Source organism: Galeopterus variegatus, unplaced genomic scaffold (assembly GCF_000696425.1).
Source record: "Galeopterus variegatus unplaced genomic scaffold, G_variegatus-3.0.2 Scaffold142, whole genome shotgun sequence".
Taxonomy (NCBI): domain Eukaryota; kingdom Metazoa; phylum Chordata; class Mammalia; order Dermoptera; family Cynocephalidae; genus Galeopterus; species Galeopterus variegatus.
The window spans coordinates 102,908-117,861 of NW_007726253.1; the positions used below are offsets into that span (position 1 = coordinate 102,908).

Genomic DNA, 14,954 nt, shown 5'->3' on the forward strand with positions numbered 1-14,954 from the left:
TACACACACACCTGCACTACAGAAATGCCGTCCTTGGAAGCCACCTTTTAAAACCAAGCCTAAGTCCAGATCCTGCATCTTCCAGTGTGCTAATGGAGAAACTGAGGCATGAGAGAAGGAACTGATGGCTTCAGAATGTTCTTTCTCATTCCATGAAATACATCTCCACAAATGGGACAAGGCAACCAGGTCTACATCCCTGCCTGTGGCTGGCCCAGGCCCCTCCCAGGCCTCTGTCTGTGCCCCTGGCCTCGGCCCTGGTCTTCCCCAAATTCTCTCCGTGGCGTTCTTGTTCAGTCTCAGGACTTGAAATGCTCTCAAGTTCTCAGCTGCAGGCCAGACCTGTCCTTGAGTTGTGGACTTCACTATGCACGTGTCCACTCGCCACCCTCCCTCAAACTCAACACGGCTCACACCAGACTCTGGCTGTCTCCAGGGTCCACTCGCCCCTATCCCTTCCCCCATCTTCACAAGCTCAGTAGACGGTGCCACTGTCTATGGCTGCTCAGGTTGAGAGCCTTACATTCAGCCTCTCTTTCCTTCACACCCACATCTGATCCATCAGCTGGTCTGGACAATTTTGCCTCCGAAACATACCCAGCATCCGGTATTTCTCCCCATCCACAGTCACCACCCTGGTCCAAGCTGCGGTTACTCCTCCGTAGTGCTTTGAAACAGCGTCTAACAGGTCCCCTCTCTCCTCCCTCAGTCCCTTCTCTGCATAGTGGCCAGAGTGATCTTTCTCCAGCAAAATTAGAGCATCCCCTGCCTAACAGGCTCCAGTGGCTCCTCGTGCCATTCAGGTAAAAGACGAGCTCCTTACCTCGTCCTCCCAGTCCAATACCCAACCTCATGACCCTCCTCAGGCTCCTCTGCTCCCAGCACACTGGCTCGAGCTCTCCCATCAAATGCCACCTCCTTAGAGGCTACCATGATCACCTAAAGTAGACACTCTTCCCTCCCCCAACCCCTGCCATAGCCTCGCCTGTCACCTTGTCTAAGAGGCTCCAGAGCCCCTGTCGCTGTCTGAATGTATCTTTGTTTATGAACATATTACATCTCTCACCTTCCCTGGAAAGCAAGCTCCTTCTGGGCAGGGATTTTGTCCTTCTCTTTGCTGATCACCAGCTCCTAACACTCAGCAAATGCTCAGTCACTGTCTGCTGACTGCGGCCTCTGGGCCAGCACAAGGAGACTATGCCTTGGGACAGGAAGCCAGCTCTAGTTCCAGACCCAACTGCTCCCATGCTTCAGGGTCCTAGCAGGTTGCTCCTCCTCTCTGAACCTGTCTCCTCAGCTTTCAAAAGCAATAAAGGGGGCCGGCCCGGTGGCGCACTGCTACAGTGTGCCGCTTGGGAAGTGCGGTGGCGCTCCCGCCGAGGGTTCGGATCCCACATACAGACCGGCCGCTCACTGGCTGAGCGAGGTGCGGGAGCAACACCGAGGGTTGCGATCCCGTAGCCGGTCCCGGTCGGGTACAGGCGTGACACTGAGGGTTGCGATCTGTTGCCGGTCACGAAAAAAGAAAAAAAGGAAAAAAAAAAAAAAGCGATAAAGGTACTTGCATGGCCTATTTCATGAATTTTTTTCACTCATTAAACAAACAGGCACTGAGTTCCCAACATGTGCCTGGTCTTTGGCTGGGAACTGGGGGTCCGGGTGTGAGCAAGCAGACCCTACATTGTGCAGATCTGGGGCATGGTCCTCTGTGGGCTCCAGGAAAACGAGCACCTCCCAGACAAGACAGGCTTGCTACCTGATTTTGGAACTTACAGTCTGGTTGGGGGAGAGTCAATGGAGAAGTAAACAAAGACGAAAACAAGATGATTCCAGCTAGAGACGCATGCTGGGAGAAAGGGCGACGCGTCAGCGAGTGAGGTCGCTGTGAGGAGGACACTCAGTAATAAATGACAAAGGTCTTTGCAAACCACAGACCCGATAGCTACCATTTCCACTTTCCCCTGCTGGCAGCGGGAGGCGTCAGAGGCCTGGAGATGGAGGGGATGGTGGGAGAGTTGGCTGGAACCCGGTCTCTGCCTCCCACAGTCGGGCTCCTCCCCGCACAACACATGTGTGTGTGCCTGTGTGGGTGGATGGGGGTGTCACTGCTGGGTGATCTTAAAGTCCCTTACAAATGCCAAGTCCTTATGTAATCCCACTCAAAGGGATAACCATCTCCCAGGTGGCCCTGGAGCAGCTGTACACACCAGGCAAATTGGTCCCCAGGCTCTGAGTACAGGCCTTCTCTGCACTGATGTCCCAGGTGACACTTAGGGACATGGACAGACCAAGCCATTCTCCTCCTTTCCCTGCCATGCTCACCAACCTCATCCCAGAGCAGTAACTGGTTGCTAAGCAACCTGGGACCAGGCTTGGGTGCAGAATCTCAGAATCCAGGACACTGGGGAGGCAGTTAACCCTTGCAGGGGCAGCTCTTTGAACTGAGGTGTGATTGGGGGTAGGGGAAAAGGTTTTATTCCATAGGGGGTTAATAAGTCTAGCCCAGAGGTATGTAAGTGCAGAGGAGACTCTTCAAAGAAACCACTGAATGGTAATTTTTAAAAGCCCCAGTGCTTTTCCACAAAGTAAAGGGGGGAAGAAACTTGGACAAAAAAAAAGTCTCCAGGTCCAAAAGTAAGGGCATGATCTAAGCAAGCACTTACTACGGGCAGGCAGCCCCTTTAGCAGGTTGCTTCAGCCAATCCTTCCAGCAACACTATGAAGTAGAGATGACAGTTCCAATTTTCACATGAGGAGACCAAGGCCCAGCTAAAGGGGTGAAGCTGGGATCAGACCCAGCTCTGCCTGACTCCGAGGCCTCTTAGCAGAAATGGAAAGATCCAGGGCATTACAGAGGACCAAACTCCCCTCTTTGCCCTCCCTGGGCCAATTTGCTGCAGACCACGTGGCAGATTGTGTGTGAGCCCACCAATCAAGGGCACACCTATCAGCCTCCACAGGGCAGGGTGTGAGACAGGACCACCTGGGTCTGAATCCCAACTCTCCTTTCCCTGGCTGTGTGACCTTGGCCATCCACTTAACAACCTCTCTGAGCCTCAGAGCCCTCATTGATAACGGGGACAATAATGCCCACCCCAGAGGTTTATCTTGGGGGTCAAGGTGCTGTGTGAAGCATCTATTACAGGCGCTTGTGAACTGCAGCTGTTGTTACTGTGCCTGTTTCATGGATGAGAAAAAACAAAGCCCAGACACTTCAGGCCACACGGTATGTTCAGAGCACTGGAAAGGCTCAAGACATTTGGATAAAACTTTTCTCCTCTGTGGGCCTCAGTCTCCCCATTGCTACAACAACGGGTTGGTATGGATGGGCTCTAAGGGTGCTTTAAGCTCTGGAGTTCCCTCAAGACTGTGAATGCCCCGAAAGCAGGGGCATGTTCGCCTTGTTCTGTGCCCTTGGCCCGTGGTGCAGCACTGGCACTGGCGGGCACTTAGTAGGCACTTAGTAGTCTCAACAAATAGCAGCAGCAGCAGCAGACCTAGGACTAGAACCCAGGTCGCCTGGGAGCAGGGCTTGGCGAGGTAGGAATGGGATGACAGGGGTGGGCCTGGTGCTCACTGCTGGCTCAGCTGCAAAGGGGGATGCTGATGCCCTGGTGCAGATGTAGAAGCCCCCTCCCATGGCTGCTTCCCTGAGCAGGGCTCTGGGCCTCAGGAGCCCTGGTCAAGGCTTCAGGAACAACTGGCTGCTTCAGCTTGGCAGGGCCAGCAAGTAAGGAAAGCACAGCCCAGACCAGAGCCTTCCAGCCCAGCCCTTGCCCCTGCCTGCACCTGCTGTCACCGTCAAGCCTGTACAAGCCAGGGGAAGTTTCCCTGCACCACCTCCTGGGCTCCAGCCCCTGCCTCAAGCCACTTTCCTCACTCTCCCCCTTCGCCCAGGGTCCTGGGCTGGGAGAGTGAAGAAGGTTGAATAAAGCAACTGCCCCAGGTGCAGAGTGCCAGGCCGACCCCTATGAGTGTAACCAGCCCATAGACCCAAGGGCAGACACGACCTGAGAACGTGAGCCAGGCTGAGAAAAGGTTCAGGGTACCTCTGTCGTGCACCCTCCCTCACCAACCAACAGCCAGGCATCCCCCCACCTCCCCACGTGGGGCGTGGACAGGAGGGAGGAAGCCTCAGAAACTCGGCCCCAGGCCTCAGGAAGGCATCGTGCACTGAAGCAAACCCGACTGCGGGGGCAACCTTCTCGGGTCCCCTCTCCCCTTCCCCTTCCGCCAGGCCCTGACCTGGACTTGGCCTCGGAGGATCACAGAAGAGACACTTTGCTTTAGGCCTAAGGATGATCATAGCCAGAGAGCTCCAATTCAGCACGTCTCATTGAGCTCACAGGGGGCAGGGAGTTCTTTCCCTGTTGGCAATGTGCTCAGGACAGGGGGCATGACAGGCTGGTCTGCCTGCTGCAGGGTCTGAGCCCCAACCCACCATGTTTAGACTGCTCAGTCCTAACTCTGGGTCTCTGTGTGTGCTGAGTGGGAATCTTAGGTGGGGGGTGCTGGGGAGACCTGGGGTCTGAGCATCCAATATGGGACGGGGGGCGGGTAGTATGTATCTCCAGCCCTGGGAGAGCAGTGGAGAGGAGGGGGTAGTTCTCTGACCTCAGGAGGAGACAGATGAACGCCAAGAAAACAGTCACACCTGGGGAGGAAGGGACTGGTCCAAACCCACAGGGTCGGGCAGGAGGTAAGTTGCAGATCACAAGGAGCATCACAACCACCCCTGCACTGAAACAGACTGGTACTCACAGAAGGCTATTGCCAGCACCTTCAAATGTGCTTGCTCTTTAGACCAGACTTGCCTCTACGTGCTCACATCCACCAGCCCCGGAACACGCTCCAGGATATGAGGAACAGTCCCCGTGTGCTGGACACTCTGTACACTTGGCTTGCCCACCCTGGCTCATTCTCTTCCTCCCTGAATGGACTCGGTCACACGTGAGTTCCCGTCCCCTTCCCCACCCGTTTACTTTTGTGTCCCCTGTGGCACCTGTCACAGTGCCTGGCATGTGGTCGGCCTTCACAAATATTTGTTCAACTGAAAGACAGCTGAACTGCTTTGTTAACACATGACAGAAATAAGGAAAAATGTTTGCAACAGCAACAGTTGCCAAGGGAAGCTGCACAATTCGATGTAATCTCCAGTCAACAACTACTTATTGAGCATGTGCTACATGTCAGGCCCTGGGCTCCCAGAGGGAGCTGCAGGTACAGTTGTGGGCAGGAGAGACCTGGGCTAGACAGAGCAAGGACTCACCAAGAAGCTTGGATTCTCGGAATTGCCCCTTTCCATCTCAAAGTACTAGGAAAATCTCATTTCCTAAAAGTTCTCTGGGTCAATGAGGAGGTGGACATTAAGGAAGGGCCCAGGTTCAAAGACATTTCCCTACAGAGAGGCCACTCACAGACCACCGTTCTGTTGATGATGTGGAACTGGTAGCTGTTCAACACAGGCTGGCAGCCAAACTCCTTCAGCTTCTCGTAGCAGCAGTCGTGTGCCAGGCAGCATCTGGGGCCAGACGAGAGGGAGATGAGGGCTTTACCTGCAGTGGGTCTCTGGGGAACCGGCTGGAGGACCTTAGGTGGAGCTGGAAAGAACTCACCTGCCTCCTTTCCCAGGTGAGAAGGCATGGGGGGGGGGGGGTAAATTACTGACAATATGAAAAATAATAGAAAATAACCAGTACCATTTACTGAGCCCTCTCTAGTACCTTTTGTACCAAGGAGTTCTAACAACTCACACTCCCCCACCCCATCCTTAGGAGCAGGCCTGGAAGCCAGGTTTGTGCTGTGTGACCTCACCCAGATGGACAACTTTTCCAAACTGGGTCACTTGGATTCTTGGAATTAGGACTGGGAGACAGCAAGTCAGTCTACAATCCTAAAAATGGGGGAGCTGAGAGACAGCACATTTGTCATGAGGCTGAGAAAGTTGCTAGAGCAGGACCAGTGACATAATTTGCAGGGTCCAGAGCAAAACGAAAATGTGGGGCCCTGTGTTAAGAATTTCCAGGTGGAGACAGCACAGCAGGAAACCGTGTTCAGGCCTTTGGAGTGCTGGGCCCTGTGCAACTTCACAGGTCACACTGGGGCCTGTGCTGGATTCTGCTACTTGCCATGCGAGAGTCCCAATACCTTCTCTCTGGCTTCACTGCATGAACTTCAATGCAAATCAAATGATGGGTGGCCTCAGAGCCTCTGCACGCACCTGTCAGTGTCATCCACGGGGACCCCTTTGCCCCCCAGCCCACAGTAGCAGCCGTATCCGTAATACGAGAAGAAGGCACTCCGCCCTGTGACGCGTTTGACCATCCTCTGAAACTGCCAAAAGCTGCAGTGGGTGGGGGCCGTCACTGTCCGTGAGAGAACAAGGAAGAAGGAAAGATGGGTGAGCACGACGCTGCCCTGACACCCCCTCACTAGAGTGCCTTGCACGTGGGATGTTACCAGATCCTTGAAACAAAGTGCGTGGTCCCGGCTGGGATCATCAGCCCCCTTTAGGGAAAAGGAAATAGGATCAGATTTTACCTCCGTAACACAGCCAGTTTCTTGCTAACCCAGAATGAGCACCCAGTGTCCATGACGTTTAGGACGATGTTCTACTGCCAACCATGGTCTTCAAAAGTAGGAAACCACCGTTCTAGGCAGAAACACCCTTAGGTCTGATGCAACATTAACGGGAGAAGTTCAAAGCCAGAAATGCCAGTCACTACAGACATCATCAGGCATTTACAATCTCACAGGAGAAACAAAATGCTTTAAGAGGCAAGAAAGACACACACAATTCATTTTAAATGGCAAACCCACATGGATCCAGCAATTTTTACTTCTACAAAATGCTTACGAAAGTGGGCACAAAAATGCTTGCTGCAGAGCTATTTGTGATATCAGAAAATTGAAAACTACCCAGGTGTTCACCGATAGGATAATAACAAAATTATGTGTCTTGAAAATATACTATCTTTAGTAGCAATATCTTTGGGCAATGGGATTGCGGAGGTATAGAAAGAAATTTCATATACGTCTATGCTGCCTGACTTTTTTTGACAAGGAGCATGTGTTACTTTTTTACTATAACGTTTTAAATGTGTATGTGTAAAGGCCTAGAAGGTTGTACACCAAACTCTTAAATGTTACATCTAGGTGTAGGAAAGGATTGGGGTTTGGGAAGGATGAGGAGGGGCTTTACCTTGTTACTATGTACTCAATTATTTTACTTTTTAATAACAAGCATATATTGGTTTTGCAATAAAAAGTACAATAAAAACATGAACTCAAAGAAGAAAAACAGAGGCAGAGTTGGGGGAATCTTTGCAGATGCCTTCCTGTCACATTGCCATGTTTAGACACCTTACTGTCATGAAGTGCTGCAGGGGGTGGGGATGAAGCCTCGGGGTGGTCACTGCTGCCCACGCAGTCCTGGGAAAGAGGGTGGGGACACACCGTGGGGCTGCAGAAGTGGGCCTTCCGGCATATGGGTGGCTGCCTACACTATGGTCTTGAAAACTGAAATCCCACCCCTCGGGGAAAAAAGGAAACCTGTTTTTGACATTTTTAACTTAGGATAACCTAAAAGTTATTGCTACGCAACTGAAAAGGACAGAAAAATGAATTTGGACAAATCTCTACTCAACTAACTAATCCTGCAAAAGAGTCTATGAGTTTTCCCACAGACCCAAACCTGTTTCCCAGTAAATCCTTTACACTTTGCAGAGGCATGCAATCTCATCTCTGGTAGCAACTATTTACTCATTATTCCCTAAGTCACCATAACAGTGTCTTCTGATAAGAATTAATCATTCCTAAATTAGCTAGATACACATCTGCATTTTTGTTATGGAATCCACATGACTTTAAATACCAGGGGCAACTAGCATCCAAAGGAAAAACAACTCCCAGGGGTGGGGATGGTCAAACAGTAGTCGAACTCCCTCTTTCTCAATATGGTTAGTAACCTTTAATTCCTACAAGTCTTATGTGATCCCAACACTGGGATCAACCCATTTTAGAGCAGAAACAGAAGCAGGAGAACTTTGGTGGAAGCCGTTTCTACTCCTGATTCTCTTTTGAGTGACTTGTGACTTTCTTTCACCCGATGCCACCTCCAGAGGGTCCATCCCAGTGACACAGACAGGAGGTCAGCATCTCAGCTCTCTCTGGGCTGGTGTACTACTTACAGCAGGAGACGAAGATGAGGAGACTGGCAATGGCAACAACCTTCATTCCCGAGGAGACCAGGGGGTCCGAGGTGACACGGTCATGCCTTTGTCTGCGCATGAGGGGTCCACCAGTTGAACTCCTGTTCAGGGAGGAAATGACCAAAACGAGGTGAGGCCATCTGGGCGCAAAACCCCAACCGCAGTGTAGGCCTTCGAAAGCCCTCAGCAGAGGGCTCAAAGAAATCCTTTTCAAACCTCGTGACCTCTGAATATGACACCCTTTCTGGTATTTAGACCTAAATATAACAAGGGTTCAGTTGTTTGAAAAGTGCAAGCATTGTTCGGTTTTACAAAAATTTCTTTCTTTGGCAACACTATCTCTTCACTTTTTGTTTTTCTTTCTTTTGAGGAGTCAGTATTCCCTCTGTTCCCAAGTTTAAAGGCATGACACTGTTCATCATGAAAACCCAGCTCAGGAAAGTCTAGCTCCATTTGTATGGTGGTCCCGTAGTACACCCAGGTATCTGATTCATAAACGTGGCCCCTCTGAACCTTGGTTCCCTCTCCTGTAAAGTAAGACTAAAAATACCTATCAATAATTTCAAATATTTATTAAGCAATGCTAAGGGCTTCACGGGTATTACACTATTTAATCCTCACAACAACTTAAGAGGTTCCACTATCATTTTAGAGATGGAGAAACTGAGGCTCAGAGAGTTTGAACCAATTTCTTGCAGTCATATAGATGTCTAATTCACAGACTTGTGGACCAGCTGGAATAATGAAAGTAAACTGTTTTGCACTATAAAAAGCAGTAACAGGCAAACACACCATTCTTAGTCTTATTAGCAGTGGTAACATTACCCACATTAGGCAAACTTCCCACAGGACAACCCAGGAGAATGTGGGCTGTGTCCTTGCCGTGGGGTTGCCACGGAATCAGTCAACAGCTTTCTTTAAATACAAGTGGGTTTTTCGGGCCCCATCACAAATCAGGCTAAATCTGATAACATCAGGACTTGGAGAGTGAACAATAGCTCAGTTGAGCCTAGAGAGTCTGGTGGGTGCAGAGCTTCGGCTAGATTTACACCTGGTGGCAAAGTTTCCCAGGAAGAATTCAAAATGACTGCCCTGCTGCAGAGCCCTGGGAGAACTAATCAGGTGCCTCTGCCATTTCTGTGCACTTCAGCAAAATTCTGGTGGATGCTGCGTGGCCAGGCCATGACCAGGCTGGGTCTCAGCCAACCTTCATTTCAACTGCTGTGTGGGATGTTTTTAAATTAGGTTCCATCTCAACAGGCTTGCTTTCTTTTTGTCTTTTGAGTCTGAAAAAAATAATAATGTGCAGGTTTAGTCCACGAAGAAGGGACTCACATCTTTTGAATGAGCAGGTGATGCCTCTTTAGAGAGACAAAGAAAAGAGCCTGGGTGCATTACTGGTAATAAAAATCAGACAGACTTATTAAGCACCAACTATATGCTCTTCTTATGAGAAGATTCTGGCCCAAGGAAGGTTGAGAAGCTGGCTGGAAAGAACAAATAGGTAAACATAGACCAAAAGGTCCATGTGGACAAAAGTTCTGTCTGGTTCTCCAGTGGTTCTGGAATGCTTAGCATAGTCTCCAGCAGGCTCTCTCTTAAGGGATAGGATATCAGCTGCTCCTGACACTCTCACTCCCTGGGAATTTCCATCTGCTGAAAGGAACTTCCCTCTGCTGCAGGGAACTGTGTGGTTCGAGGCTATGACTCTTCCCAGCACAGAAGGGGGGAGCAGCCTCTAGCCAGTGCCTGACTGGAGTGATGGTATAAAGGGCCATCTCTTGCCTCTTTCAGGACAGTTCTGAAAGGCCATCCCAGTCCTAGAGCTCCCGGAGGGCTGGCCAAGGTCTCGGCAACTGCCTCTGTGTGCCAGCTTCTCCCTCTGTATCAGCTTCTCTCGGTGTATCAGCTTCTCCAGCTGTGTGCCAGCTTCACCCCGTCAACCTCTCTCTATAGATGTCAGCTTCTCCCTCTCCCTCTGCGTGCCAGCTTCTCCCTTCCCCCGTCTTGCCTTGCTTACTTCCTGACCACTCTAGCTCCTGGGAGCCTCCCAGAAATGCACTTCTCAGCTCAGAGTCTGTTTCCAGACAGCCCAATCTAAACCCATGTGGAGTGATGAGCATCGCTCTACTGGTCGCACAAATAAATGCCTGTGAGCTCACAGGAAGGATCAGTGAGCCTCCTGGGCAGGTAAGGAAAGCATCCCAAAGGAGGCAGTATTTGAGGAAGGATTGAGTTCCCTTAAATTTACACTCTGCTCCTACTTCCTCTTCACTATAACCCTTCCAGGGAGGTACTATCACATTCCCATTGGACAGATGGGGAAACCAACGTGCAGAGAGGAGAAGTGACCTAAAAAAAAAAAAAAAAAAAAAAAAAACATAGCCATAAGTGGCAGGGCCAGGACTTAAACTCTGGTCCCTAACTCCAAATCCAGCGTCTTTCCCATGTCACTAGGTTCCCTGCCTAGACCTCTCGTCCCTGTGGCACTTTGAAGGTTTCAGAGCATTTTCACAGACACTGACCTTCACCGCTATGACTTAGCAAGACAGGCATAGTTCTCTCCACTTGACTAATTGTTTGGGGCTGCTTAGGGTCATGCTAAACAAAACCAAGAGCACAGGGTGAGAGAGCCAAGACTTGATGGGGGGCAACAACATGGCTGGGAGCATGGGATAAACTCCCATGCCAGCCCTAGGGCAGAAACCAGTCAGGAGGTCCCTAGGAGCCACCCTCAGGTCATTTGCCAGACCCACGATTCATCTTTTACAGACAGTGATGAAACACTGGGTGGCTTTTCTTCCCATGGAGAAAATAAGATGGAAAGAGCCTGCAAGCTCCATAAGGACAGAGGTGATGTCTATTTTGCCAAGCTCGTTATCCTTAGTGCCTACCTTGCCCAGTGCCTGGCATAAACTAGTACTAATGACAGTGATGGGTAACATGTATATCACCTTATTTTATACGCTGCGTGGTTTCTGAAGACTTTACATATATTTACTCACTAAATCCTCACATTCCGCAGCTAGACAAACACTTTTATTATCCTCACTTTGCAGATAAGGAAACTAGGAACAGAGGGATGTGCAGCAAATGTATATTTGAGGAATGAATGAATGAATGATCAGTCTTATCATATGTCAAGTTACAGATTGATTACCAGCATGGGACTGAGAACAGTATGTGGATTATTTCCTTAAGTCCTCTTTGAATACTCCCAATGAGGCATATTTACCAATCCCACTTTATCAATGAGGGTAACTGAAGCTGGCAGTGGTTAGGTAATTTGTCCTACAAATTGACAGGTCTTGAACTTAACCCCGGGTGTGTCTGACTCCAAAGCTGGCACTCCTAATCCCTTGGCATTAGTCCCTTTGGATTTTGTCTTCTCCACTGTTTTGGATAGGCACAGCCCTTGGATAGATGATGCACATGAGCAGGAAATTAGTCTCTATTCAATGGCAGAAGGCTGAGAATATCTCCATTAATGCTCCATCCTAAGCAGCCCCAATTAGTCAAGTGGAGACTAATTTCTTGCTTGTGTGCATCATTGATCCAAGGGCTGTGTCTATCCAAAACACAGTGGAGAAGACAAAACTCAAAATGACCCAAGCAGCTAAGTAGACACCACAACACTCTTGTTTTAGACTCAATTCTAGCAAGCTGCTCAGCCTCCTTTTCTCAGTCTCAGCAGATGAACAGGAATGGAGTTAGAGTGACTTCTCTTAGTAGGAAGGCACAGGAGGAATGATTAAAATGATAACCATCAAAGCCTGGGAATCGGAGGCCACTGAGCATAGGGGCAGATGGCTGGACCCACATCAACAGCATTGCACCCAAAGCCCAATTACTGACTTTGAGTTGCTTAGAAAAGGTTGCCTTGTGCATGAGACTGCAAAGGTAGAAAGCAATTAACTCAGGACTCTATGGCAAAGAAGAGGGTTGGAGCTGTTCCACCCCTTTCTGAAAGAACGGTTTAAGCTATCTGAGCCATAGCTTCCTCATCTGTGAGGCAGAGACAATGATTCTGGCCCCCCATGGAGCATGGGCAAGATTCAGCAAGCTCCTGAAGGTGAAAGCACTTGACAACAGTAGCCAAGGTGAGTTACAGTGTTTGACATGTTCTGTTTAACAAGACTGGAGAGAGGCAATACATTTTTGGGTGTTTTCCAATAATATGGAGGAAATAATAAAAAGCTGTAGTATTTCAAGGGTTAAGTTTCATTATCCTGAAATTTAGCCTCTGTAGATCCCCTCAGGAGGCTGATCCAGGAGACATGACTAACTGTACCAGTCTTTCAGCCTTGCTACTAGATTACCCACTCGGTTCACCTTCTGCTTAAAGGTTGTCCATGATCTCAGTCAACATATCTAACAGGGCCAAGGACAGACAGAGCAGGACACTGAGTGTAGACTTTGAAATCTATAAGTCATTAGTTCAAAATGGGGGCAAATGCTCTTTGGGGACAAGTTGCTAAGATGCTGGAGCTGCTCCTACCTTCAGCCAGTCCTGGGGGAGGTCATTTAGACTTCAAGCCAGATATCCTTGGGGGGTATCAGTTGGCAGCACGCTGGGTCTCTCAGTAGAATAGCCAGCTGTGGAATCGGCATCACCAACATCGTTAATTTAAATCTCGTTTGCTGAGCACCTACCACAAAGTAGGCATTGTGTGGGCAAAGCAGGAAATTTTGCGACAGGCAAGCTCCTGCCCTTGAGGAGCTCATAATCTACTGAAGGAGATGTACAGTGTATGATAAAACAGTATCATGATCGTTAACCCTCACTAAGCACTTACTATGTGGCAGGCACTGTGCAAAGACCCTCATATGCATCATCTCATCTCACCCTCACAACAATTCTACTCTTATCTTCTCCATTCTACAGATGTAGAAATTGAGGTCCAGAGAAATTAAATCAAGGTCCTCAGCTGGCAAGTGGTGGAGCCAGGATTCAAACTCAAGCTTTGAATCCAGAGGCCATGCCTGCAATCCCTATGACCAGCACAGTAGGTGGAGACAGATAAAGTGCCCAGCGGGAACATGGGGGTAGGGGGTGGGGCTCTGGGGTACAGGGTAGGCTTTGGGACCAGCTGGATGTGGGTTTTACAACTGCTCTACCATTCATTCACTGGGGGGCCCTGAGGCTCAGTTGTTTTCTAAGGCACAGGAGGCCAATGGTGCCCCTGTGGAGGAGAGTCATGAAGACCAAGGGACTGACCTAGTGAGGGTGCCTGGCACTATTTTGGGCATGTCCCACAAGACCAAAAGAGACCAGAAAGAGCACATGAAATTTGAGGGGTGGGGGTGGGGGGTCAGAAAAGGCCTTCATGGAAGAAGGGGCTTCTAAGATGAGCCTTGAAGGATCAACCAGTTTGAACTAACTTCAAGGAAGGGTGCATGGTGGGGCAGGCATGAGCAAAGACCCTGGTGATGAAAAAGCCAAGAGCCTATTTGCGGAAAAAGCTGGCTGGAGCCAAGGGAGAAAGCTGGGGAGTAGAGTGAGACAGAGCTGGAAGGGAAGATGAGTCTACATTCAAGCTGGAATGACAGTGACCTCTGTCCATGTTTATTGAGAATCCACTTTGTGTGTGTGCCAGAGACCAGGCATTACTGAGTTCATCCTTTGAAGACACCTCTTTAAAGAAGGTTGAAAGACAAAGGCAGCAGAGTCACAGCAATGGACTGGCCCACTTCCTTTCCTTCCCTCTAGCCTCCCCCTGGGGCTGTGTGTTACATGATATTGGAGAGCGAAAGGCATATACTGCTGAACATTAAACAGACCATAAGCAAAACTACCATTTCACTGTACATCGGCAAGGGTGCGCGCGTGCGCACGCGCACACACACACACACACACACACTCACACACACACACACGGTGAGAAGCCAATTTAATTCTCCAAAGGATTGCATAATTCTTAGGTGATATTAAAATAGCTGATGAAGAATCCACTTTAATCTTTTCTGGGTGGGCGCCGAAGGGCTGAAGAGCATCACTTAGATATTTCTGACAGAATCATTAAATAAGAAATAAGCTGCCAGCACTGAGCTGCAAAACCATCAACTCCTAAAACTACCATCTCCTGCACCTTCCTGGGGCCACAGATACCTCCTGGATGTTCAGGGTGGGTGGGAGGGGGCAATTCTAATGGGAGGCCTGCCCAGCCCAGGCCCTTGCCAGCAGCTCCCACAGGTCAAGCATAACTGAAATGAAACCCCCTCCTTCCCAGCCCCAAAAGAACTTCCTGTCTGTGCCAATCACTTGGCACATAATCATGTCCAGCCTGTGCCTGCTCTTCTACCCTTGGCTTGAATTGTATTAAGAATAATCTGACTTGTAACTCTTTATCAGTGCACAATGTGTCTTCTCAACCAAGCTGCAAATGTCTTGAAGGAGAGTTAGAGCTGTGCTTGTAACCCAATCCCTGTCCACGTGTCTGGGACAGGCCAGACAGCAAATATTTTGCCACAATGCTAGATAATGAATCTATGGTTCTTGAATGTCTACTAACATTATCTTCCAATAATAAAGTCACTAAATTATTCATCTGCATATTCCAAGAGTCTAGAACAGAACCTGGCAGACAATAGTCCAGTTAAGACTCCTTCTGCAGCCTTCTCAGTTGCAACTTGGAAGAAAGGCTTCCTCCATTAGGTTGGACCTGAAGGGTGAATGACTAAATGGGAGGGGCTGGGGAGGGTGGGGAAGAATCTTCTAGGCCAAGAGGACAGCAGGGGCAAAGG

At 49.5% G+C, this 14,954-nt stretch overlaps 1 protein-coding gene across 3 annotated transcripts in view; it reads right to left on the reverse strand.

Moving 5' to 3' along the window:
- PLA2G2C (phospholipase A2, group IIC) overlaps positions 1–14,954 on the reverse strand; it is a 32,919-nt gene that overhangs the window by 5,242 nt on the left and 12,723 nt on the right. For 2 of the 3 annotated variants that reach the window (XM_008590577.1, XM_008590589.1), the window contains exons 2-4: positions 8,190–8,311; positions 6,221–6,365; positions 5,418–5,521 (exon numbers count right to left, since the gene is read on the reverse strand). In XM_008590577.1, the coding sequence (XP_008588799.1) occupies positions 5,418–5,521; positions 6,221–6,365; positions 8,190–8,289 (349 nt within the window). In that variant the 5' untranslated portion in view covers positions 8,290–8,311. Of the gene's footprint in view, positions 1–5,417; positions 5,522–6,220; positions 6,366–8,189; positions 8,312–12,708; positions 12,742–14,954 lie in introns of those variants that run through there. The other variant, XM_008590582.1, reaches the window with a different exon arrangement.